The sequence below is a fragment of the Pavona decussata genome, unplaced genomic scaffold, assembly GCF_977016875.1.
Source record: "Pavona decussata unplaced genomic scaffold, jaPavDecu1.1 SCAFFOLD_102, whole genome shotgun sequence".
NCBI lineage: Eukaryota > Metazoa > Cnidaria > Anthozoa > Scleractinia > Agariciidae > Pavona > Pavona decussata.
The window spans coordinates 6,135,449-6,162,079 of NW_028145517.1; the positions used below are offsets into that span (position 1 = coordinate 6,135,449).

Below are 26,631 nucleotides of genomic sequence, written 5' to 3' on the forward strand. Positions count from 1 at the left end.
GCTTTTAGAGCCAATAAACTGTGTGTATCCTCTGTTTGGTGTTCCATTTCAACATTTATTTTTTTTAAGCAAAACCAAGAATGCCCGTTTTTTGCGGCATCGAGGAAAGTTGAAAAACGCACATCGTTTCTTCCAATTTTCAATTTTAAAATCTCATTTTAAAACCGAAGTTTCTTTATGAGAGCAAACCTGAATCTCATGACTAATCATATATATCCAATTTTGCCTCTTACGCGCACAGCTATTCAAACATCAGCCATTTGATTCGAGCCACTTTTTAAAGCCCGTAATTTTCACTTTGGCGCCCGAGTTGCATTCTGGGTAATTTTGATACAACGGCGAAATATAAGTCCCGTCATCTTAATTTTGTAGTTTTTTTTTAAGTGTCGAGCCACCCGGTCCTACTGGCAAAATAGCGCACAAATCGTTTTCTTTGCAAGTCAAATCTCGTTCAAATTGCCTTGGTAGGTCCGAGAATCCACCCACAGAACGGGCAGAGAGACAACTTCACTCGTGAGCCACCATGACTCGATACGAACACTTTTGGCGTCCCAGTCGGTATGAAATCATCTCTCACCTCTGGATTCGTTCGGAGGATTGCCTCTACTCTCCATTCCAGCTTTATGATGCCAGCCTGGGAGCTTCTGCAATGGAAAATGGCTCGAAAGTGCACTTATAAACCGACAGTACTTACCGATTAGAATGTGTTTGAGCTCGCGAGCAAAACAATAACGGTTCAAATAGGTGACGTCACAAAAAACCTGAGTCCTCGGTATTGAAGAGCAGCGAACATTTCAAAGGAGATCTTCATATAGCACAACTAAATCCATTTTGGTCATCTACATCGAGAAAATTGTCCAGAGAGTCCAAGAAATTTTGGCATTGAAAGGGTTAAACAGACAATTATTTGTCAGGGCGTTATTTCCACTTAAAAATGAACCCCAAGGGAGTTTTTCGATACGCCGGGATCCCTAGGGACATAAACAAGTGAAAATGCCGACTTCAAAATTTGGTCATTTTTGGCCAAAAACCATGGATGTTACTAAAACCAGGAACTGGGAACCGGGAACCGGGAACGGGGAACGGGGAACGGGGAACATGGAACGGGAGTCTGGGAACGAGTGTACAGCGGTAATCCTTATAAGAATTTAAGTTTCATGTGACAACTATTTTTAGAGAAGTTTCTTGGGAGATCTAGTACCTTTATAGAAAAATGAAAGCCAGACAGTCAAACCAAGTTATGCCACCTGTTTTTATACATCGAAACCTTGAAATAACACTTCTCGAAACATTAATAATGCATAAGCAGATAACCCAATTAGGTTACGCAAATTTAGCCACAGGTACATTTTGATACCCAATGAACATACTGATAAAAGACACTTTTTAATCAATTTTTAATCTTAATATTAATAAACAGCATAGCAATTCACGCTTAACTTATTACTGTAAAACAGCCACATGCTATCCGGTCTTAGACAATTTTTAAACCTTATGGTTATGTGCATGCTTATGCCGGGCTCGTTTTCACGGCAATATAAGCACGTTTATGCCGCTAGTGGGATGTTAGATGTTAAAGAGCTTACAATTTAACTGTTGGCTGTTACAGAGCCAAACATTTAAGTGTTATCGAGGTAATAGCATCTAGGACGACATAAACGTAAATCTACTGGGCTCAAAATTGAAAGGATTAACACTAAAGAGTTTGAGTGGCCGCATGTTCTATTTATTTTTTCTTGGCGTCTACGTTAACTCATTTAGAAGGGAAAAATACTTAAACTATTAGGTTTTGTTAGGCAAATGTTTCATGTTCATCACTACACTCCGGACCGGTGCTCAACTGAATTTGTCATCTCGACATCATGAACAGCGCCCAAAAACTCAGCCGCCTTGGCCTCTTCGCATGCGTTGTACCCTTCAGAATGGTATGCTCCGAACATGCGCGGAGTAAAGAATTGGTTTGCCGTGATGTGTTCTGGGAAGACACCGCAAATCGCGTTTGACAATGCTCGAAGTGGGCTGCCATGGCAACAGTCGCAGCAACAAAATGTTAAGCTGTCTACTTCCTCTGCGTCTTGCTGTGGACCAACTCCCCATTTGCCTGCTTCAAGATCAACCTCGATATCACGCAGTGCTTCCTTCCATGTCTCGCGTTCTTGTCTCTTGATCCCTCTATCGGGGTGCCTTGGGGAGATAAGCAGAATTTCTCCCTCGCCAACTTTAGTTCCTGGTTGGAAAATTGATGTCTTTTCATAGTAGTTCACCTTGCATCTACAAGAAGAACAATTACCTTGTTACCTTGGCCTAGAAGAGGGGGAAGGACATCCAGGCCTTAGAAGGGGTTTGTATTCAAAATGATTTCTCGTTCAAGAAATTTACTAAAGCTCACGGCCGCGTCTTAAAAAGGTGATTTTCTGTTCGACTAATAGATACAAAATACAACAGTAAATTTTGTTCCTCTATGAGTATGGGAAAAACCGCAGGTGATATTTTGAAGCTTTCATGCGTTCCCAATATCACACGCCGTTATAGAAAACGCTTCAAATATGGATACCTTGTTCTTGATCAGAGGTCGCGAATTCACGACCCAGTTGACGGCACATAACTGTATAGGTCTTGTGAGGGAGTACACCCCCTCCTTTCTAAAAGAATTATATACCTTCAAAATGACTTTGTTCCCAAAATGTACGGGCTATAGCAAAAAGGCATGACGCTTTTCAGATCCGGAGGTAGCTGTTTGAAGGACTGTTCTCTCCCTCGACGCCAGTGTGAAATTTAAACTGGCATCAAGGAATTGCTACTAGGGTAATCATCTGAAGAATTACACGATTCTTTGTTTTAAACGAAAGTGCAGCACAAACACAGAAAAAAAAGATCTCTCACCTTTGTCTTAAGTCTTTATATTTACAGAATTCGGGAAATACTAAACTGGCTATTAACTTGAAGAACATTTTTAATTTAATTTTGCTCACTTGTAACTTCTTGGTTGGTGACCCTGTGGTGTGTAGATGAACTTCTCCTTGATATCTTCAATGACATCTCGGCCATCCAGACCAATGAACGAGCAGTGCAATCGTTCACGCGCTATTGACATGGCTGCCAGCAGGTCACTCCCCCACTCACTGTCAGTGGTTTTGTGACCACCATCTACAACAACAATCTTCGGCAAGCGCTTCTTCAAGAGCGGCAAGATGGCAAGATTTTCAATATGGCCGCCATCACTAAGCCGTAGGATGGGGGGAGGGGAGGGACCATGATTGCTTACGAAAAATATCTGCCTCATGAATCGGACGAATGGCACGTGAACAATGAACCATCTAAAAAGGATGGAGAAATTGATTAGTAAAAAGAAAAAACCGTCCGATGGAAGAAATTAAGGCCTGTTGTACAGACCGAACTACTCGGGCGATATACTGGCTATCAAGTATACAGCAGGGGCGAGGCAAGGATGCGGGAGTGGTACAATGATACGATATTGACACAGCTTCGGAATCAAATTCTACTTTGAGTTGAACGAAAACGAATACGAACGGGTACGAATGTGATTACATGTATTTGCACTGAGTTCTGATTGGTTCATTGCGCTGTTACGTCTGTTGTTATTGGCCAGGCCCCAGTTGTTCAAAGGCCGGATAACTTTATCCGCTGGATAAGGCACTATTCATGCTCCAAAATATACTTCACGTTAAACCTTGTCCAAGGTTTTCGTACACTTCCAAACTTAACTGTGGTTAGAGTGTGCATATTCACTTGTACAAGAGGAAATACTGAAATCTTTGCACAGATTGAAACTGTCAGATAGTGACTTATCCACAGGATAAAGTTATCCGGCCTTTGAACAACTGGAGCCAGGGTAATAACTTTGGTTTTGGGTTTACGATACTTAACTGAAAACCTCTCTAAACTCAGTGTGGATAAGTCATTTTGGCCATTGAGATCGACTTTAAGGAGCTAAAATCGTGTAACAAGATCAAAATATACCTGGTGACTTTCTCCAGGGTCCCGGGATTTTCAGCTCCAGTCTTGAACACAGCAACGACGATCATCAACAGCAGTATGACGAAAAATATCAGTACGCCAATCGCGACCCACTTCACATCTTCAGTTTTCTCCCCTCCCACAAAGTATATTAATGGAAAGGATACCAGGGGGAGTACACGGATCATTTCAATAAAATATGGAAGTATCTGTAGAGAAAAGGGAAAAGATGTTTGTTACAGACAAATGCAGAAAAGAAAATTAAACGTATAACCAATAGTGGGGTTCACAATTTGCCACATTTTCTGTATATCACATATGAAAAATATAAGAAATAGAAGCAATTCATTTCCTTGATCCTACTTGAAAAGGGGGAGAGGGGTGAGAAGGGGTAAACTACAAGAATCAGGGGGAGAGAGGGTGTAGTCTGCAGCCAAACCTGCTACAGTTGAACCTCCATCGTGTATCAGTTTTTTCTCTTTAATGAACTCTAACACGCTTAAGAGTGACTGCCTGAGCTTACCCTTAAACAGCATATCTCTCTTTTCAATCCTTCCGTATCAGACACCATTGATGATCCCATACCCAGTCCTAACACGACTTGTAGTTGCTTAAAGCCTTCCGTTGACTTCTCGTAGGCACCCATGTTGCGCGCAACTGCGGCAGCCGACGTTGCCATGGCAGCTGATAGGTCGATATCTCCTGGATCAAGCTTGTTTTCAAACTGTTCTTGGCCTTCACGACGATCCAGACGCTCTATTTCTGTCGGAGACATGATAAGGAGCTCGTACGACTTGTTGTCCGACTCGTTTATGGTCCATTCGTTCACCACGATGTTTGATAGGTACTGTGGCTTGACTCCCTCGAGATCTCGCAGGCTCAGAGGCCCAGACTCATAATCATTAAGTTCCTCGTGTTCTGATGACCTTGTGCAAGGCACCAGGAAAATATCTTGGAAGCCAATCCCTTTGCAGCCGGCGGCGCCCACACTAGCGCCTGTGTAGAAGGCCAACTGGAGCCTCCATCTAAAAGAAAAATAGTCAACGGGTTTTCAAGTGGTTTGCATTTTGGAGGACTGTAAATACATGCTACCCCACCGCCCACCCCCCACTACCCAATATTCTTTACCCTAGAGCCAAAAACCTACGCCCCTCAAGTCTATGCTTGGACAAACAGATTCTTCCCATGGGAAAATATCGGTACAAATTGAGCTTCTCGTGAGAAATTCTCGTGTTGCCTGGGATAGCTAGTTAGTTACTTAATAGTTAGTAGGCAAGTCAGTTAAAAAGTAAGCTTGTTAGTTAGTTGGTTAGTTTTTTTTTTCTTTACCTAGTAAGTTAGCTAGTAGTTAGTTAATTAGTTAGCTAGTTAGCCCGTCAGTTAGTTAGCTAACTACGTAATTAATTACTTAGTTAGCTTTTTAGCTAAGTAGCTAGTTAGTTTTACTAGATAGTAAGTGAGTTACTTAGTTAGCTAGTTAGTTAATTGTTTAGTTAATTAATAACTAGTTAGTTGGCTAGTTAGTTTGATAGGTAGCATAGGTTTGCTGATTAGTTATTTCATTAGTTAGATAATTAATTAGCTTGCTGGCTAGCTACTAAGCTATCCAGTTAGTTAGTTAGTCAGCTAGTTAGCTTGTTATTTATATAGTTAGCTTCTTAGTTAGTAAGTCAGTCAGTCAGTCAGTCAGCCAGTCAGTCAGTCACTAGTCAGTCGGTCAGTCAGTCAGTCAGTCAGTCAGTCAGTCAGCCAGTCAGTCAGTCAGTCAGTCAGTCAGTCACTAGTCAGTCAGTCAGTCAGTCAGTCAGTCAGTCAGGTAGTTAGTTAGTTTGATTGTTTGTTTGAAAGACCTTTTATATGGCGTACCAATTGAAAATGTACAGATATTGTCTATATATGACGTACCGATTGAAGACGTACACAAGCCGCTGTTGAAGTGCTCCTAATCCAGGCACGAACCATAAAACGATTCCGGCAGCAAAGAGGAGTCGATAGAACAAGGCATCAGAATAGTCCAGGCCTAAAACGCTTGTTTCGTACACCTTCCAGTACACCACATAGGAATACGCATAAACCACCACGGCAAACGATGACCTCCGTCGAAGAACCGGAAAGAAAACCCAGACCACAAGGCTGAACACCAGGATGAGTAACTGCACCCAAACTGGGGCGCGGTCGAAAGAGGCGTAAATGAAGCGAGGAATGAAAGTGAAGGCGAACAACAAACCGGAGACGGAAGACACAAAGTACAGGATATCGCGAAACCTTCGCAGCTTTTTTGCCAGGAAATAGAGAAAGACAAATAGTGTCAACAGAGCAGCAAACATGGCAAGGCGCTCGTAAGCTTGGGAGCCTGGTTCGACCTTGCAGCGCGGTCCTCGTCTACCCTTAGCGGGCGCACCACCCGTGCTGTTAGTCATGGTCGCACTGCGCGCTGACCCACGAGGTATCGGTGTGGACTGAACTTCGTCACAGGGATCCGAAGCTCTCAGCAAATCTCCAAAGAGATAATCCACTGCAAATGCAAGCGGGAAAACATAGGAACCCCACACGATTAAGGGCATTATGACAGAAACCAACAGTATAAGGAACACCAGCACCAGGGTATCAAAAATTCCTTTTAGAGGTTTCTGCCAGTCGCACATTAATCCGGCTCTTTCTCTCATGTAGTCGAAAAATTCCTGGTGCCATTTTGGATCGTCCTTCTTGCCATTCCTATATTTCCAGTCCAGGTAGGCCGTCCCTGTGTAACCGCCCCCGGACACGCAGCTCAGGTAGTCGATCTTCGTGTTGCGCTGTAAGAGCCTGCGCAGAACGCCAGAGCAAAATGCCGCTGACCTGATACCGCCACCAGAAAACGCAACGCCAGTTTCAGCCATAGCTGCTGTGTGAAAAAGTAAAACAGGAAAAAAAATAAATACCGTATTTGCCGGATTCATAGTCGTCCATGGAATGATTGCTCTCAAATAATACCCAACCCCCCCCCCCCCCCCTCCAAATCATTACTCCTTTCATTTCAGGTCATAAAAACTAATAATGAGCTTTCGCTATATTCCCGCAGCTCAAACCCTGAACCCATGGACCTTAATGTGGTTGAAAGTGTTGAATTTGTCCATTGTTTTTTCAGTAAGGTAGCGCATGCGCGCTTCTCCCACGCTTGTACAAAACTGATCAACACGCTTCACCTGACATAATTTTCTCTTGGTAAAATAGCTGGGGTTTTAATTTGCCTAGGTTATTAAGGTTACATGTAACAGGGGAATTCAAGGGTTTTAATTTTACAGCTGAGTGCTTTTCGCGGGAGGAGACATGGCTGACAGAGATATAGACTGTTCACAGTCCCCCTATTTTTCCGTGGGATTCTCGAGACCGGTATGCTTCGATGGAGCTGCCGCCATCTTGGTTTGTAAAAGCGAGCGCGATCTGGGGAGAGTGTCTAAACTACCGAGGGGAGCGGGAGTGGGTGTTAGTATAGAGTGGGGGATGGGAAGCGAAAAAATAGAGGGACTGTAACAGCTTCTCACCGTCTCGCGTTCCAAAGGCCCGTTGCACCAGCAACGGCAACACCTCATTTTCAACACCTATTTTTCCCGCCGCCTCCCAACTCCGCTCCCCTCCCCTCGGTAGTTTAGACACTTTCCCCAGATCGTGCTTGCTTTTACAAACCAAGATGGCGGCAGCTCTATTGACCTCTATTTTGCCGTTCGTGATGACGCACAGACGACGTCTGTTCAGTGATAGATAGCAGATGACGTCAAAATGTGGTAAGGACAAAAAAGCGGCACACGAGGCGCAGCCGAGTGTGTCACTGATGTTCTTACCACATTTTGACGTCTTCTGTGATCTATTACTGAACAGACGCACGGCAACTTGAAATCTATTTGTTTTAAATAATAAAGAAGCAAAAGTTGTTAATGTGTGCGTCTGTCCTCCAATAGATCATAAGTAAGAACCAATCAAAATGCGTGCAGAATTCAGCTAATTACATAAACTCTAATCACAAACTCCGCTACACAAATACACGAGTTTTACACTGTTCATTGTATAACAAGAATAAAAACGGCCAATTATCTAGGCTCGATTTCCGCCGCTCTCTCGAGTCCGGTCTTTGTTCCTGGAAATCGAGCCTACCAATTATCCGTCTGGACGAACTCGTTGTTCGTCTACGGAAAATAGTTTGTCTAGACGGATAATGCGTCTTGTGCCCATCTTTATACTAGAGACGAATAAACAGACGAGCAACGAATGGTTTCCCAAGTTCGTCCAGATGGATAATGCGTCCTTATAGTATAAAAACGGCCAATGCGTCCTCTAGTATAAAAAACGCCAATATCAATTAATATCCTTGCAGGCCCGTAGCGGAGGGAGGGTCAGGGGGGGCTTGAGCCCCCCCCCCAGAATTTTTGGAAGTTAAAAAGCAATGTGCCCAAAGATATATAATTAAAACAAATTAATGTTGGATTCTGACGCTGCAAGTGCCTTTACACAACCTTTAGTAGTCTGTTTACTACCTGTCAGTTTCCTTTGCCAACAGGCACTCCTATCTTGTTAATCGAAAATAAGAATCAAAATGGATTGAAATCAACAGATCTGAAGCCGTGAAAGCTGTCGAAATAAACTACTTGTTTTCTAAGACATCCGCTCATTTTAAGCAATACAATTGTCCGTAGTTTATAACAATTTAGTGTTCCCGCGTTGTCACACAAAACCAGAGAAAAGACCAGAGAAAAAAAATTCTCCTGCCGTCGGATTATTACTGCCCGATTCCAAATTAAAAAAGGGAAAGAAAAATTTGTCGTCGTTTGTCTACGTCGTCCTTCAAACGTAAAATTAGGAAACTTCACGTAGTACTTAGTCGACGTTGAAGAAAAGGCAAAAACATGTACCTAAGAGTGTCACGCAGGTGCAAAGTTATTGTTTTACTTACTAAATCTACCGGGTTTTTTTCGATGTTCTCGTTGCATCTTAAACTCCCAAGTCAGTCTGTTTTTGAGTTACGGGGTGGGGGGGGGGGGGGGGGTGGTAGTTTTGTTTCATCATTTTTCTAAGCCCCCTCAGTTGTTGTAGCCTTGCTACGGGCCTGCCTTGAAATCCATTTAAACATTTCACTCAATTAACATTCACCTATGTTAACTGTAATATACTTTCCCATCTATACCTCTTTTCGAATAATCAGAAGGTGTCGAAAAAAAAAGAAATCGTGTCGAACTTTAGAGACTTTAGACTCGATTGATCCCTTCGGCAACCCATAATGAATTCGATATTGGTTGGTTTCATTTACCGATAATACACGAACAATGTAGGCATAAACCGTAAAACGTAGCGCTAAAATATAAGGATAAAGACAGTTTACACACTGAAACGCAAAGAGCGCAGGCTAACTTGACAACAACGACACTCTTGTGCAAGTTACTAATCCTAACCCGCAATCGAACGCTTTGGTTTAAATATCTATCCGCCCTGCTCGTACTCAATGGCAATCCAACTTTTTGGTGAGTTCGAGTGCTTTCGATATACCGTTCGCAATCGAACTCAATTCATGAGTTCTATAAAGGTCGATTGAAATTCCGCTCGATTCCATTCGATTGTCTGCATCGGCCTTTCTCCGATATCGACCGTTCGCCAAGGTCATGTACTGATGAGTTAACCTTACTGAACTGCACAGATTTACAAACACGTGCATGCTTACCTGTACACTGCAGATCCGAAAGGTCAGTATTTTAACCTATTAAGGATAGCAAGGAGGACGGGTGATGACTGACTGTGAAGCGGAGTAAAATATATTGAGACGACCGTTGCCCGCCGTTAAATTTATCCGAGCATTAAAATTATGAGCACGTCCGGTGTACGTGACATTTGCGTAACAATTCGACGGCATAAGATCATCACTTGATTTGCATTTAAATTACCCCTCAAGGTAACGAAATAATCACCTTTCATATTTGTCCCATATTTATTGTCTAGGGAACTGCATGCTCTCGTGAAAATGTATGGAACGTCCAATAAAATAGTGCGAACGAAAAAGCTCCTGGAAACCAGTTTCGTATAGACGTTCCGGCCTTCTGCCCTCGGGTCTCTGAGGACGCTATTGCCTTGTTTTTGTTTTGTAAATCATTTTGCATCAAGCGGTAGATTACGGAAGCTGTAAAGACTGTAAGGGACATGCGAGATGCGAGTAAGTTGTAGATGAAGAAAAATTTTTTAGCCTGAAATGCGAGATAGAAAATGCGAGATGCAAGAGGAAAAATGACAGATGCGAGATAAAAAATGCGAGATGCAAGATAAAAAAATGCGAGATGCGAGATAAAAAACGCGAGATGCGAGATAAAAACAATGCGAGATGCGAGATAAAAACAATGCGAGATGATAGATCAGCCCGCAGTCTCAATGGTAAAAAAAGAGGTAAAATAAAGTGTTGACGTGGTATGGTGGTGTGAAAAGTGGCTTCTCGTTATAGTTTTACTCTCACAACTATATCTCTTAAAGATTTTCTTTTTTTGTATGAGATAAGTGGAGGCTCTTTGAATATTTCTAGAAGCAATACTAGAATGATAGGAATCGCATTCCAGTAATTCCGGAATAGACAAACCATTTTCAAATATTCTCGTTCGAGAAATATCTGAATTGTTTTCTAAACTACAAAATCCTTACGTGCCAGTCGCGTGCCCTTTTTCTTGTAACCTTGTTCAATACGACAGCCGAGAGGGACTTCCGACTTCCGACTTCCGACTTCTGTCTTCCGACTTCCTGCTTCAATCAATCTTGAAGCTGAAATGTAACTCCATTCTTTTGTGGCCTGGCTCGCATCCAGCAGATATTTAAGTCGGAACTCGGAAGTCCCTCCTCGGCTTTCGTAGTTCAAACTATGAATCTACTGCGTTATATTTCAAACTTTATTAGTGTAAGTCTAAATTATTTCAATATTGGTTTTCCAACCACTAGAATCGAAGCAAGGCTCTTTCTTTCTCGCCTGACACGGAATTAAACAGAGTATAACCTAAACTCAAGATTTAACATCACCAATAATTGCCACTACAAGATATCTTAACACAATTTTTTTCGACAGCGTTGTGGTAGCAACACACCTGCCTTGTAAGAATAGCTCCGTGTGACTCACAGTTTTTTTTCCACGAGTGGTGCAGAGCTATTTCTCACTCCAAGAAAAGACAAGTGAAAGCAACTCAGTAAAACACAGAAGGAGAAATAAACTCACCTCGCTCGACTTTTGCAGACAATTTACAGCTTTCTCGCTACCACTGAAATTTTTTTACTCGATTATGCGCCGATCAACTCGAAACTTCAACATCCCCCCCCCCCCCCCCCGGGCAAACCCCGGGCATTTGAACTTTTGAAGATTGGATCGTTCAAATTCCCGCCCCCTCGGGCCAAAATGGTGTTCAAATGCCCCTCCTAAAGAACAATCGTTGTCTGCTCCTGTCATGAGTTACTACAAAAACCACAACTTTAACATTGAAACTAATGATTGGAAATTGAATTTATTAAGTCGGACAATGTCAATCAGCAAGCGTAAGCTGCTCTAACTCCGAAACACGGCGAAGGTTGTTTAACGAAAAATACATAATAACATATTTAAAATGAGTTAGCCGGCTACGTAGACTGTTCGAGTAGCAGGGTATTCTGCAGTTTAAGCCAAAGTAGCGGTTTTTCATTCGACAATGTTTTTTTTTTCTTAAACTGTTCACTGCTGTTTTATGGCTATTCTAAAAACCTCAGCAGACACTAATGCGGGAGAAAGGTGCAGCTTGACTGATTGCATAAAAAACTGCATCGTTTAAAGAACTAGAAATACATATTAATTAGTTAGCCGGCTACGTAGAATGCTGTTCGAGTGGCAGCATATTCTGCAACTTAAGCCAAAGCGGTTTTTTAGTCGACAGTGTTTATTTCTTTCACTATTCACTGCAGGACAAAGCCGCAGCTCGACTCATTGTATAAAAAATCTACATCGTTTATATACAATCTATAAAAACAAATTAATATTTAAGCATCTCACTTTTGAAGACCTTTTTTGTAAACATTTTTTTGTAATGCTGTATCTCTTCCTTTAAACTCCTCCATCTCGTCCAAACACGTATTTATAGCTGTTAGCGACTTTAGCGCCCCCCCAAAAAGCGATTTGAAACCTGACACTTCCGACTCAATTTTCCCCACCCCACCCGGGCAAGGTCAAATTCCCCACCCCCGGGCACAGAGAATAGTCAAATGCCCGGGGTTTGCCCCGGGGGGGGGGGGGGGATGTTGAAGTTTCGATTTGATCGGCGCATTATAGTATTCTCTGCGTCATCAAATTGCGTATTGCATGACGACCCAACAAGATCATACGTGCATGCATGTCTGCGCAGGAATTTTAAGTACTGGAGGACCGCAAACTTGTAGACGTAGGCAAATGTTGAGTTAAGATGATACTAAAACTACCGGTATTCTTCGGTCAGGAAGCCTATAGTTAATAAGCCCCCGGCTTCTATATAGGCTTCCTAGCCTTTAACACATTTAATATTGTAAATAGTCAAGTATGAATATTGTAATAGTAAGAATATTGTGTGTCGTCTATAATGTATTTATGTTGTATTTTTTTTTGTTAATGGCAAATAAATTGAATTGAATTGAATTGAATCACGACAAATCTTGTTCGGTGGTCTGGAACGAGTTGGTTATGTTATTGGGCATTAAGTGAACATGAGAAAAGCTTTACAACATGTAATATATCAAACACGAGAAAGCGTGTTTCATCAGATATCCAAACACTGAGAAGAAGGTTGAAAAAACGAGGCGCAGCCGAGTTTTTTAAACGACTTCGAGTTGTTTGGATACATGATGAAAAACGGTTTTGAGTGTTTGATATGGCTTCTCAAATGATCAATAATTCTTGGAGACATTTAAGGCTACATTGTCAAATATTTTATGGCAATTAGGAACACATATCCAAACCACGGTCACAGTAGTGATTTCCATTGTTTTCTCTTGATGAATTATTAGAGACCTTTAGATTCTAGTACGACTACGAGTTTCTCCAATAAACAAAGAGTGCGCGCGCGTGCCGGAACCAGTGTCATTTTGGCGGGAAAACGAGATAGCTGTCGTCATTTTACTACGAGTTTTTGTAAGAATCTTGTAATGGCGAGAACGAGTCCTCGAAACGTAGGTGATCTCGTCTTTTTGGAAACACGAAAGGGCTTAACTATCATCATTCAAACCAACTGCGTCAAGTTCGTCGGTTGTTAAGAGTGGAAACTTTCTGTGATATATCTGTTCTTAGTACTTCGCTAAAAACTCGAAGTAAAATCTCGTAGTCGTGCTCGTGCTCGCACTAGAATCTAAAGGTCTCTATTAATGAGTTTGAGAAGTCCACTTCAACGCTCAATAGCCTCGCCGTCAGCTGATTAAAAGCCGTGTTTCTAGCTTAACATTTTCCACTGCTTATTTTCTAAACGAAACAGAAAACATTTTGTCTTTCTATAGAACCACCTCTTTTGATAGAGCTTACAAAACATTCGCACAAGCTTTGAGGAACTAAAAACAACAGCTGAATCACTAGCAAAGCAGTTCGTTTTCATCCGAAGTTTCTTTTTCCGCCTAAACTCCCACTTGTCCTTTCTGCTGTATTTGGGGCTTTTGCTTTTTTGGCTTTTATTCAAATCACTGATACTATTTACAAACTTAAACTCGGTGATCACCCTGGTCCAGTAGAATGAAGAAAGAAACCCATTGGGACCAGGGTAGGGTAGCCTGCGAACAAGCTCCCAACTCAATGAACGTTTCGAAAAACACCGCAAATCACTCCTGAACAACCATCTACAAAGCGATTCTACTCCTGTCTCGCTCAGTACATTTCAACCAACCTGGCCACTCAATCAACGACTTTCACCTAATCCCGATTGAACTTTACGCAGCACACGGGCGACTCAGAAAGTTAAGGCCCGTGAAGCTCTTTAAATCAACAAAGCTAAAACATAACATCCCCTTGGTATAAATAGACGCGACGGCGCACACCAATGACATATCGCACACTTGTAACTTAGTACTAAACAACCAATCATTGTCACACATTTAAAATTTTAAACCTTTTTGGTAACGATCCTTTTATATTTCTCACTTTTTTCCGTTCAGCTCCCTAGGAAGGTGTGTTGCAAACAAAAAAAAATCGGGCTAATTTGTAATAATATATTTCACTTGCATGTTTTAACCATTTTGTTCATTTTTCGCCACCTCCACCATTAGGATAAGTCTGCCGTGCATATTTTCCCAAGCTAAATGGGGTATAGGATGAAGAAAGAAACGCTATTTACAATACGCAGGTTTGGTATGGATAGAACGGACTGTAAGATATCCATTGAGACAAACTTGTAAAGATAAAGGTATTTTACACCGGCAAAAACCAACGGGAACCACCTAAGAAAACTCCAGTTAGGTGAAGAACTCGCGGTTAATTATACTTAAAAGGTCCGAATACTCAAACCACACAATCATGAAAGGTTCTGAAACTGACATTTGAATTAGTTTATCCCATAACTACAAGGATCAGCTGTTATGCAGTGCAGAACGCAGTGGGATAACATAGTAGAACTTCTTCTTTCAGCCGGGATCTAACCCACGTAAGTGCTGATGATGTGAAATGATGCTAAAATATCTGCGACCAGAATACTTAATCCCACAATTTCATGGATTTCCACGGTGGAAAACGTAACAAAACCTTTCAGCCGTAAGCCTCCATATGAAGCGATTCTTTACAATTCATACCACACTATTAGTCCAGCGCTATTGTGAAGGATCTGCAAGCTTTCTTTTTTTCTTTTTAAGGCATCAAGTTTATGAAAAGTGAAACCTCCGCACTTTCCATCGTTGATACAGTATCTTCCTGGCTTTCGACTTTCTCTTGAGCCGTAGCTGAAAGGCAAACAAAGCCAAAATACAGAGAATTTAAAACAAAATTCAATGGGCAACCGTGTTTACAGTGAACTACCCAGAAAAACAAACCAATAGACATGCAAATAAGAATGTAGCAAAATACGGGGTTTTTTTTTTCTTATGCATCAAACTGCTCGAATTGCTCTCAAGTTAGTGACACTTGAGCCTGACAAAGTTTGATTTAAATGATGCATCAGAGAATTAACAGTCTGTAGTGTATGCTAAAGTGAATCTATGAATTTCCCACTGAACGTTGACCCTAGTAAGGAAATGAGAGATTGCACGAGGCAAAGACGGCGGCGGGAATCGAACCCACGACCTCCGAATTTGATCGTCCGTTGCTCTGTTGATTGAACTACGAGGGCAGACACTACATGTAGAGTTAATTCTCTGATCCATAATTTGTGTAGGCTCGATTACCAGCCGCTGTTCGGGAAAATGAGCCCGCACTCCGGGGAGGATCACAGACCGGACCCGGGAGACGGCGAAAATCGCGCCTATAATTTGTGTCCAACATTCGTTTGTATCCCTCGCATGTATAAACAGTTTGTTTTACACTAGAGCTATGCCAAACAGAAACGTTTACAGCCTTTACAGACTGTCTATCTCGTACTCCCTCATTCCGAACGAAGTTTCGTTTCCCTTGCCTGGTAATGAAACTCTAATGAAATAACTTACAGTGTTCGATTGCCAAGTTTGCCTCATCTCCTGTTATGGCCTCACTAAACTTTTCAAACTTGCTTGCATCTGACAAGTTCGCCGGTTTGTCCGACATCTGCAGTCAAAGTGATACAGAAAATTGATTTACCAAAGTTTAATGAAGCGCTATTGTAAAGAAATCAAAGTACCAGCTACAACATGTGGGTCTTACCTTGCAGTAAAAAAATGTTCTGTGTTCGTGGCTTATGATAAACTGACTGACACCGCGTAGAAGCTGATCGAACAAAAGCTGTTCGTAAACAACGCAAAATTAAACAGTAAACTCATCAGACAGACACAAATGAGGGATTAAAGTGATTAACATTTAGAAACGATTATTTTATCGCCTCTCTTTAAGGCCGGCTTAGAGACTACAAGAACCAATCAATGGACAGTCGATTGAGCTGGCAGACAATGCATACTTAGTCTCAGATAGTAAACAACTTGACGTCATCGCACAAAGGTAGTACCCAGGCCTAACCGAGACGGGAACGTAAACGGACAAGGGATATCCAAAACAATGCTCGTGTGAATATTTTTTTAAAACAAAGAATGATCAAATGCATATGAATATATGAGACATATATTTAAACTGTGGGTGAAAGATTAAATAGAATAAAGACCCTCGCAGTTTCCTACGCAACATGGACGGTAAAGAAGGGGAAGAAAACGAAGATTTTTTTTTTAACTATGGTTTGACCTTCCTTGCAAACGTAACGATCGAAAACGTAAGTTTCTCAAGCATCAGAGGTTACCAACATGAAGAAGCGTTTCCAATCGCTTTCAATCATTTAACGACATGTGAACAACCAATTAAAAAGCTTGAACTCTTTGACATGTTTCTTAAAATCTCCATTTTCCAACGAAAACGATAAAAAAAACCCGCAAAAAACTAGGACCATTTTATTGTAAGAAGTGAGGAAGCCCCGCTTGCAGTCTAATAATTAAAGGACAACACAACTTGGTACTGTTTCAGTGATTTCTGTTTATTAATATTCCCCACCTACTTTAAAACAAGTGAAGGAATAATGTACTTTATAAAATGGCGCCATTTGGTTACTGGCCCCATTAAGAATTGGTTTGTTTAAAATAGTTCCAAATGACAGTACTTGTTTCTGTAAATTTAGATAAAAACAGCAATATCATTCAGCACTCCAGCAAGCGAAAATTATTTTGCAAACATAATTACATTTACAATAATGCACAACATTTCAAAATTTGAAATTGATATAAATAAAACGCAAGCATGATACACTTTGTTATGCCGCTTTAGAGTTCTGCGGGCTTCCATTCTTTCAATCTCACATGAATCTGACAAAATTGAAGACTAATTGGATGCAGATTACTTAGGTTTTATTCCGACGCAATTTAATAACGTAACAAAAAATATAACATAACTTAATAACGTCACCAAGTGACTTTAAATTAACCGTCGAGAAATGCTACCTTATTTTGTGCGGAATTTGGATTGAAAATGGAAAGTATGCAAAACACGTAGAAAACCGTTGACAAAATAGCACGGATTGACAAACGAAAATAATCCAAGGATGAAAAAATATTTCACTGTAAAAAGCCAAAACAATTTGACTACAAATTTAACTATTTCAATTTGCCGTCGTTATTTACACTCCCGCAAAATTTAGGCGTTTTCACGGAGAAGTCTTAGAAATATTCCCAGATGTAAAACGCGTATAAAGAGCTTTGTACTGCTCATTAAACCATCAGTTGCTAAGCGACATTCTTGCAGCTGTTGTGCCCCTTTTCTTTTAACTCGAAACTAAGGTGTTAAACAAGCCTTCGTCGCCTTCACGGCCAGGCAACTGGCCGCGTTCTCCTGTATTATCACCACATGGTGTCCACTAGCGTGGATTTATTCCTCGTCACCAAGGTAACTCGCACTCTCTTGCATTCCCGCCAAAAGTCTGTCGACCAAAAGCGACAGAAACGCATCCATCGGATCCATGGCACCCCGCTGCGCCCATTTAGGAATGGTCAACTGCGCATGCGAGAAACCCAACTTCTGTAGAACCCAGTCAATGTTGACCGGATCCATGTTTTTTCCCGCCCAAGACAAGAATCGCACTCGAGGCTCTAGTTTCCAGTGCTTGCTCCGGAACTGACGTATCCTCTTCGCTTCCGGTTTGGGGGCTTTCTCTCTGTCTTCTTTCTCAGACATGCGCTCTTTGCGCACGCGTGATGGTGGAGACATCCCACGGGGAATGGAACCTAAGAGACACCAAAATAAGCAAAAGTAAGACGATAGGTCATTTACGAGTTGCTTTGAACCTCATTAAGAAAGCGAGGCTAAGTGCAAGCCCTTTTATGTGAAGATTACTTTTGTTTGCACGATAAATAAAAACTGATTTTCATAATAAAAACGAAGCACGAAGCCTCGCTTTCATAATGGGGTTCAAAAGCAACTCGGAAATAGCCTATTGAAGCAAAATAACTTACTTAACAACGTAAGACACTGACTTGGTCATCTTTACACCCAAATGCTGTTAATCATTAATTGAAATTAGCTATTCTTTCGTTGTAAACAAAGCAGCTGTTTAGCACTCACCTGAGGAGGAAGTCTCATTCTCTTTAATGTACGTCTGTACCACGTCATGTAAGAAAAACAAAAGACCCACATCCACTGTCACGCAAAGTCCGTCATCAAAGGTTGAGTTCAGGCTCGTCTCTACCACATGCGGGCTTGCTGGTGTCATGGGCAGCAGCGTGATAGAAGGTGGACTGTGTAATGTAATGCAACACAATCATAACTATAACAAAATTCTCGAATCTGATTGATTATTAGCAGGTCCTATTTGAGCATTAGGAACAGGACTTCGTGTCGTCCAATTCTGTCTGTAATCATACTCTTGATTAAACAAATTAACCTATTACCATTATAAATATTTGTAGGCATTGATTGTCACGCAATGCTATAACCTGGTGTCACGTTCACTTTAGTCGCAAATGGCTGATAGGACTCGGGAGAGAGTTGCGTGACAGAAGGTCGGGGCATTGCGTAGTGTTCAAAATATCGACTGAGAGGAAAATTACTCCTTTAGGGTACTAAGGTCTTTCTGTGAAGGTTATCAGGGTTTTCTGTCTTGTATGATCACTTGGGTGAGAGCAGTCGCTTCAACCGTTGTAACGCTTTCATTAGAGGAACGCTATCACCAGAGTAACGCTTTTACTAGAGTGATAACCTAAAGGACTAGGAAACGTTTCAAAAACAAATGACAAAAACAAAATAAGATATAATATACTTATTCATCTGTTTATCAAAGTGCCATTTCACATGGATAATTGTATGTCTCGTCGCTGTTATATGCCTTCTTGACTCTTTTTACAGTAGACAACATTTCACTATTTCGGGTCGGTTTAAACCGTGGTATTGTCAAACCCTGTCTAAACTTTGTTTAAATAACCAGCCCTCGGAATCTGCAACAACGTTTCTTTCGTGATGGGCGCGTTTAGTCTATCCGCTGGGAACACGTGTTAACATTATACTGTCATAAAAAAGGTAGAACCCGGCTAAGATCTACCTTCAGCACCTTCCAGTTTCATAATGAAGAAACAATACGAGGTAGTAGAATAAGGCCAAGAAACAATGTGTGATTTAATCAGGAGATGAACTTGGCTGGTATGACCTTTCCAACTATAATTTAATGACAATGTGTTGAAGTAAACATGTAAGTCTTACCTCTTTCGCTTTCGAACCCACTTCGACGCGATGGACGTCATCGGCATGTCGTGTTCAGATCGGAATTCAACCTCGAACTTCGGAATAACGAAGATCGCTTCGGTGTCGTGTTCGTAGCGGAATCCGCCAGAGTAACTCGAGCGCCGGTCCTTGCTCGGAGATTTGACTGATCCAGACATGCTTTCTGCGCGAGGTTTATCAAAACTGGTGGGTGCTGTGCCTTCTGTGGGACTGATGTCCCCCCCTGTGGCACACACATAGTTTAGCCAATCCTGTACAGTGCTGCCCATGGATGGAGGATTTCTCCTGCCTCGGGACACCTTTTGGATGATTCCTACATGGGCTGAAAAAACGTAAACATCTTTTATTTCAAATAAAATGAATGAGGAAATCGATAAAATTGTGTGATCGTTTGCAATGAAATGACTCTCACAATCAAGGACACTTTCTCTTCTCTTAATCAAACCCCACACCACGTGATGTGGTTCTAACTCGTGGGTCTAGGGGTAGGGTCAATAATTTTTTATTTGACACTGTTTTTATTCATGCATATTTATTCGCTTCTTAATAGAATTTTTGAAAACTTTTTTTATATAATTTCTAATTTGAACATGGGCGTTAGAATCGAGTATTCAATACTGACAGTATAATAAGAAACAAATGAAGATCCGCAGAAATGCACGCTAATGAGATACATGAACTGTATAATAGACATTACAACGTGTCCCGCAACCTTAATTCTTACTAAAACACAAATAACTCTGTCAAACACGAAGTCATGTGAAAATGAGAAAGAGGTCTGTCTTATATGAAGTGTCCAAATTCATAAGTGTATTTCGCATGGTAGATACTTTTTTGGCGCAGTCCACGCTGGCTTCTCACCTGATGAAGGCGACAGCTTTCCACTGAGGGTATCATCCGCTCCATACCCAAGCTTGAGCGACAGATCCTGTACAGCTTTGACTCGCCTGACTTGACAGCTCTTTTCTACCGTACACACTTTACTAGTAAACGTCATGTAAGGTCTCTGAAGTGTAAACAGCACCCAGGACTGCGAGCGGAAGTTCACGCCGTGAAAGCAGGCTAAAGAGACAGCCTTGCCATGGAGGTTCAGGCTGCCGCCTAGTAGCACACCCCTCTCCGGCAGAGCGCTGCTAAGCACGCTCAGTTTCAGACCAGTAACGGCGTTTAATACGTTTCCCCAGTGTTGATATTTGAGGCCTGCAAATGCGATACGTGAGTACAATTATTTTCCCAAATGAAACGAGGTCGTTCCGGACGCCTTTCAACAAAAATTGTTTACAGTGATTTTACATTTGTTAGGCCCCGTAATAAGCTATAAGTTCAACAGGGAAAACAGGGAACTTCAACGCTCTCTAACCAAACAATCAATGTAGAATTTCTGGCCAATGAGGTGAAAAACTGAAAACAATTTGCGTGGACGGCTTATCCGGCCTTCTTTGTGCCCTCGGTACTGCCGGGGTATATGCTTTTTCGTGCCTCTAGTGGTTACTTGCTCTGCTGCGCTTTAAATCATGTTACACGTCATTGCTTCGAACGTCGGTGGTTTTAGATTGATGGATTGAATGATTAATTAATTAATTGATTGATTGATTGATTGATTTGTTTCAATGACTCAGAACAAACAATCGGCCTTTGATAACACCACAACATTACTTACCATCCTTATTCTCTTCTTTGCCGGCGACTTGTGATCCCGTAGAGACTGGGGAGGACAATGATGACATCACATCTCCCATGGTGAGTGGGATATGGGGCCGAAGAGATGAAAGAGCCCGGATGCTGTTCCTGTGTTGCTGGGCGATAAACTCTTGAATCTTGGATATCATCTTCACCATGTCAGGCGTGGTCGAGCGACAGATCATGATCTTGAAATCATTCCATGTTAAGTCACCGTGAATGTAGATTTTAGCGTTCACTGGTTCACGTTCTTGCTCGAATAAATTGTCTACAAAAAGAAAGGTGAGGCAAATCATGACAAAGAAAGCATCAGGATTCTTTAAAAGCCTGTTCAGCAGAACCATCACAAGGTGAAGAGAGAGGAGAGGATGGGGTAGGGACTAGCGCGTCAGACTTAGCCTGGAAGGTCAACACGAACCCCTTACAAGTTAATTAAGATATATCCTACGAGTTGTTTCTTTGTCAATAGGCTACTGTTGACAAAACGATAGTTAGGATCATGATCTTGAAATCATTCCATGCTAAGCCGCCCTGACTGTAGATTTTAGTGTTCTCCGATTCACGTTCTTGCTCGAATACGTGGCGGGATACATTTCAACTTAGGATGACTTTGTGAATGTGGCCCCTGGGACGGATTCATGAGGACTCGAAGTTTAAAATGTGTTTCGAGTCTTCTTTGAATGGCAGCATTTTATCCCTGGTCCCGGTTGTTCAAAGAGCGGATAATGTTATTCAGAGGATAAATTGCTATCCAGCGGATAAAATGTACTCCAACTAATACATTTTATCAGCTGGATAGCGACTTATCCACTGGATATAGTTATCTGCTCTCTAAAAAACCGGGTACTGGTCTCTTACGTCCTGTTGTTATTTCGGGCGGGAGGCAAATCCATGACTGTCTCCCTACTAGTCAGTCGTTCGTTCGTTCCTTACTTACCAGTGGAGGGGCTGGTGGTCTCTTGCAGTGTCCACTCGTCACGCAAGTCCGTCTTGAATGCAGACAGGTTGCCCATCAGTATACACGTCCCCATGTAATCAATCCGCGCCTCAGCGTAACGCAGCCCCAAGTGAACCAGATGCTGTGGATTACAGCCACGCTCCTCGTTTACATTAGCTAAGAGCAGAAAAAAAAGACCTTTACCAAGGGTGCCTCGTAATACAGAGCTATTTTTGCGCGGTTTCATTCTATGCGGGTAAAGAAGATCTTACCAAAGGCTATTGAAATTCAAAAAATAGAACGGCGGGTAACCACGCATTGTCAGATGCGCATTGCGTAAAATCAGGGGAGAAAATTAAACGAACAGGCGGTTAAAAGACGGCCGATATTTTCCCGGTGTTTTGTAGCTCCGCTCGTTCTCTTTCTCCATAACAAGAGTGACTTAGCCTGTGAATAACATTCCTTCATATCACCTCCCGCCATTTTCGGCCATTCAAGATACCGCCGTTGTGGTGGACGCGATTTGAGGTCGATTTATTCACGGACATGTTATCGGGTACTCTTCAGCATTTAACAACAGCAATTTCCCTCGTACCTCGCATCTTGAGCTCCTGTATTTCAATATGTCCGCCAACAATTCCACTGCGTGCCTCATACAGAGCCTGCCTAACACTCACTGAACCCTTCAGCTCTCGCCGACCCGTGTTAGTGAGAGTCACGTGACACTGGGAACGAAGGTCGCTTGTGCTCCAGCTTAAAACACAAGAGAAAGGAATGGAAATGAGTCGTGCGTAAAAATATGGTTGAGAAACAAGGAAAAGAGAGCTAAAACTTGATATATTAAAGTCTAACTCAAGAAAATATCTACGTTCTTTTGAGCTTGATATCAACATTTAAGCTACAGGAACCTCTTCGACGATTAATAGTATACATATTTCTTGAAATTGCAACTGTACTCCTTAGTGTACTACGTCAAATACATTAACACAAGCTCAACAGTCTACGGCGAATTAAATAGCAAAGACAGCTAAACCCCGTAATACGGACATGCACATCAACACGCATGCTCTTACAGTGTCTGTCCCATGACACTGCCCATATTTGTCGACATGTCAAGTCTTGACAGATTCACGGCCACAACAACAACTGTCTCCCATTTGGACCTAGTCCCTCCGAGACTGGACGAGGAGGAATGGCTAAGAGGACCACCATCTACTTCCGTTTCTGAGGAACTTTCGATTACTTTCAGTCCTGGCCGTTCAAGGGTACTGGACTTCTTGCTACCTACAGCAAAACACCAAGAAGTAAAAATATCAGCGAAAAGTGTGCCACGACAGCTTTGTAAAGTAGTAACTTTATTCAATCAAATTTACTTTATTTGAAGATCTTCCTGCAGTAAAAACGCCTGGTCTGAGCGTGCCCACCTTTAGTTGCCAATAACGTGAGGGGGACGGGGAACTGGGGTTTGGGAAACAAGGGGGCATAGGGCAGGACCCCGGGAAACAAGGGTGTGGGAAACGATAGAACACAATGAATCAACCACTCATGTGAAAATAACTAGCAAACAACATACGTCTTTTGTATGACCATTACAGGCGAAATTATTGTGTTGAGTTGACAGACAAAGAAAAATTAATTGACGAGAGCAAAAACGAATTATTTGTTGTTTCTTACTTGACACTGCCGACCGTCTTCTAGTATAAGGAGGCGAGGTTACTGAGGGACTCAGTAAGCCGTGCTTAGTGCCGCTCATAGTCATGGACCGAAAGAGACTGGGTGATGTTGGAAGAAGGCCGAAGAAACTGCTGCCAGATGACGCTGCTTTACGATGGCCTGTGAATAAGAAAGATAGTATGATAAGGGCGACCTACAATGGTTACTGATGAAATTGATGATCTTTGGGTTCCTTCAAAGTTCTTCGGAAATTTTGAATTTTTCAGAAGCGATGTTTTATGAAAATTATTTGACATCGGATTTCCATACAAACACTGTTATTTCAAGACGCGTTTACCTACTCGTCAAAATGGCGTCGAAAATCGTGTTAAGGCCTATGCTAGTACATCACAGCACTATTTTTAGGTGGCCTGTACACACCCAACTGTCCTTCTAAGGCTGTACATCTCGGTGGAGCGAGCTGATGTAGAGCGAAGATTTTTGTGCGTCAAGGTTGACATGACTTATAGTCAAGTCAGTGCAACAATAAACTACGAGAAAATAACGTTCAACCGAACTAACCTGGTTTATGCCTGGTCGTTGGTGACTTAACAGGTGTGGATTGTGGTGGTTCATCATGACACTCAGAAAAGGAACGAAACAGTGAAAGCGACCGACGTTTCACAGTGAGTGGTGTAGCTACAGAGACTTCTTTCTCGTTCAGAGACGAAGATCTACAAAACAACAAGGAACACGAATAAGTGTAAGTTGATGTAAAAGTTAGTAAACAAAGCCAAAGTAACCAACTCTATGATTAGGTTTCTTCTGCCTGGGACTTGAAATATTCTACATTGTTTTATTACAAATGAGAAGCAAAACCGATCATGACGCATACTCCCGCGCTTCGTACTGCTCGCATCTTTTCCTGCGCTTGGCACTAGTTGTATGGTTTCCCGCGCTTGGAACTATTTGCATGTTTTCCTGCGCTTGGCACCGGTTGCATGTTTTCCCGCGCATGGCACGGGTTGCATGGTTTCCCGCGCTTGGCACTATTTGCATGTTTCCCGCGCTTAACACCGATTGTATGTTTTCCTGTGTTTGGCACCGGCTGCATGCTTTCCCCCGCTTGGCATCCCCCGCGGTGTTGCATGTTTTTCCTTCTGAAACTGACGGGCTCACCGCCTTGTCCGCGTTTTCCTGACTGGCAGCGTAATACAATCACTAGTGAGTGTCCATGGGCTTTATTACTGCACTGAGGCAGTTCAACTGTCTTGACCTACCTTCGTTTCAATTCATCGTCCGTGGGTGTAGCCAGAGTAGGCCCTTCAGGGCCCTGATCTGATCCCGTCGCCGAGGTCTTCGTCGCGTACGATCCCTCCTTTCCTAGAAATAACCGCTGGACAAGCCCTCTCTTGTACCAAGCTTTTGGAAAATCCAAGATTTCGTTGAGGCGTCGCATGTCGTAGTTAAAGGTTGCCGAGCCAATGTCACAGATGCCTAGTCATAAATTAACAATAGTCGTCAGTAAAACGGTTGGTTTCTCAACAAATAGTACACTGCGAAAACTCTTACTTTTTAAACTGAGATAAAACAAAATATGTTTTCAAAGAGATAAGAATTGAAGTTGTTATCAAACACGAGAAGGGCAGGAGCCCTTTTTGTGCGTCGGTGGATTGAACCGAACAGCACATCTCAGACTACAACTCAGTTTTCACCTAGCAACGAGAAACAATTCAAAGCCAATTATCTGTACTCTCTGTTAAAAATATTTCAAATTTTTGTGACAAAAATGACTTTGACTGTAACTCACCAGAAACCTTGACAACCGTTGAGGACCCAGTTCCCGTCCCGGCCAGAAGATCAGGCGAGGGTGTCTTGTTTTTATCTTCCGTCACGCTGCCGGAAGAGCCCACCCTACGGCGTGACAGATTAAACTTCACGAACTCCACGTTCAAACTAAGCGAGTCTTTCTTTCCCGACAGCGGCTGTGACTGAGACTGGGCGAAGCGGAATCGGGGACGATTTTCCTCGGTGTTTTCGTCAACATCTGACGGCGAGCTGGAGGTACGACCTACGGCTGTGTGCTGTTTGCCGTATGGATGGAAGATACAGAATGAGAAGCGGGAAAGACACACGGTGAAACTAATACCACCGCTGTCAAACGTCAGGCTGGAAGGAGTCAAGGTGGTGTCCAACTGGTCCGTCTTCACTCGTGAGGGGTCCCGATTTCCAAGACGAGATGATGGAGTTTGCGGAAGAGACTTGTTTGGGCTGGAGTTGGATGAGAACACCACATCTAAGGCAGGTAGCCGCAGCATACACTCCACACGTGACACTGGAAGGCAGCTGAAGCGAATATCGGACGGCTGCACCCGAATCACAACCACCACATCCACAGGGAATGATGAATACTCCGACATGGAAGACGATACGACGGACCCTCCTACCTCTCCCTCGGTATCGCTATCGTCACCGGAAGCGATCCCTCCACCGTCCGTAACTTCCTCTTCGCCCGGCACGCTGATTGGTTGAAGCGCTTGCTCTATGAAATCCAACAAACGCGGTTTTAACAGCAATTCTTGAGGAAGAGCTTGGAAAAGCACCCACACATAGAGTCCTGCTTTCTTCACAATCTTCCGGCTACCACTCGTATTGAGGTGCGGTGAGGCGTCCACGCCAGCTCCCCCCGGATCTGGAGTCTCCAGGTAAACAATCGGTGTTGATTGTTCACTGTCGGTGGACAGCTCAGCACCCCAAGGGATACCAGGCGTGCCGGGGGGGACCACGCTTTCAGAGTCGATGTTCGAGTGGTAATGAACTCGGACCTCTACAGCTGGTAACAGTAGTTTAGTGTCCTCAGGTTGAGCTTTCTCCTGGGCGCCCTGTTTGTTTCGCTTCTGCCCCGTATTTTTTGGAAATACAGGGGTTGATAGTTTTCCGTGAGTGGGGTCGAACAGCTGGAATCGTTTCCCAGAGATTCTAAATCAACAAGAGAAAAAAACATGTTACAGGGTGTTACCTTTTTACACGAAGCCATCTACTA

At 42.5% G+C, this 26,631-nt stretch overlaps 2 protein-coding genes and 1 long non-coding RNA gene across 8 annotated transcripts in view; all 3 read right to left on the reverse strand.

Annotated features, from left to right (window-relative positions):
• Positions 1-1,579: 1,579 nt before the first annotated feature.
• On the reverse strand, positions 1,580-11,250 carry LOC146471913 (uncharacterized). Of its 3 annotated transcripts, none has more exons than XM_085120489.1 (6): positions 9,668-9,801; positions 5,884-6,862; positions 4,502-5,003; positions 3,982-4,187; positions 2,973-3,317; positions 1,580-2,271 (listed from the first exon to the last, which is right to left on the reverse strand). In XM_085120489.1, exons 2-6 carry the CDS (start codon positions 6,855-6,857, stop codon positions 1,818-1,820), a joined length of 2,481 nt encoding a protein of 826 aa, XP_084976615.1. In that variant the 5' UTR covers positions 6,858-6,862; positions 9,668-9,801; the 3' UTR covers positions 1,580-1,817. The 3 variants fall into 3 exon arrangements, with proteins under 3 accessions (XP_084976615.1, XP_084976616.1, XP_084976617.1); XM_085120490.1 differs by lacking the exon at positions 9,668-9,801 and adding an exon at positions 11,192-11,250 and having other exon boundaries at positions 1,788-2,271; XM_085120491.1 differs by lacking the exon at positions 1,580-2,271 and having other exon boundaries at positions 2,969-3,317; positions 9,668-9,798.
• A 3,452-nt stretch (positions 11,251-14,702) lies between these two features.
• On the reverse strand, positions 14,703-16,114 carry LOC146471914 (uncharacterized). The gene is made up of 3 exons (XR_014866656.1): positions 15,776-16,114; positions 15,583-15,679; positions 14,703-14,883 (listed from the first exon to the last, which is right to left on the reverse strand). It is a non-coding gene; the product is annotated as an uncharacterized LOC146471914 (long non-coding RNA).
• Positions 16,115-16,568: 454 nt separating this feature from the next.
• LOC146471915 (bridge-like lipid transfer protein family member 1) overlaps positions 16,569-26,631 on the reverse strand; it is a 55,982-nt gene continuing 45,919 nt past the window's right edge. For all 4 annotated transcript variants that reach the window (XM_085120493.1, XM_085120495.1, XM_085120492.1 and 1 more), the window contains 12 exons: positions 25,399-26,567; positions 24,869-25,085; positions 24,171-24,322; positions 23,610-23,768; positions 23,009-23,219; positions 22,531-22,688; positions 21,936-22,112; positions 20,979-21,266; positions 20,180-20,518; positions 19,298-19,640; positions 18,167-18,339; positions 16,569-17,829 (listed from right to left, as the gene is read on the reverse strand). In XM_085120493.1, the coding sequence (XP_084976619.1) occupies positions 17,474-17,829; positions 18,167-18,339; positions 19,298-19,640; positions 20,180-20,518; positions 20,979-21,266; positions 21,936-22,112; positions 22,531-22,688; positions 23,009-23,219; positions 23,610-23,768; positions 24,171-24,322; positions 24,869-25,085; positions 25,399-26,567 (3,742 nt within the window). In that variant the 3' untranslated portion in view covers positions 16,569-17,473. The remainder of the gene's footprint in view (positions 17,830-18,166; positions 18,340-19,297; positions 19,641-20,179; positions 20,519-20,978; positions 21,267-21,935; positions 22,113-22,530; positions 22,689-23,008; positions 23,220-23,609; positions 23,769-24,170; positions 24,323-24,868; positions 25,086-25,398; positions 26,568-26,631) is intronic.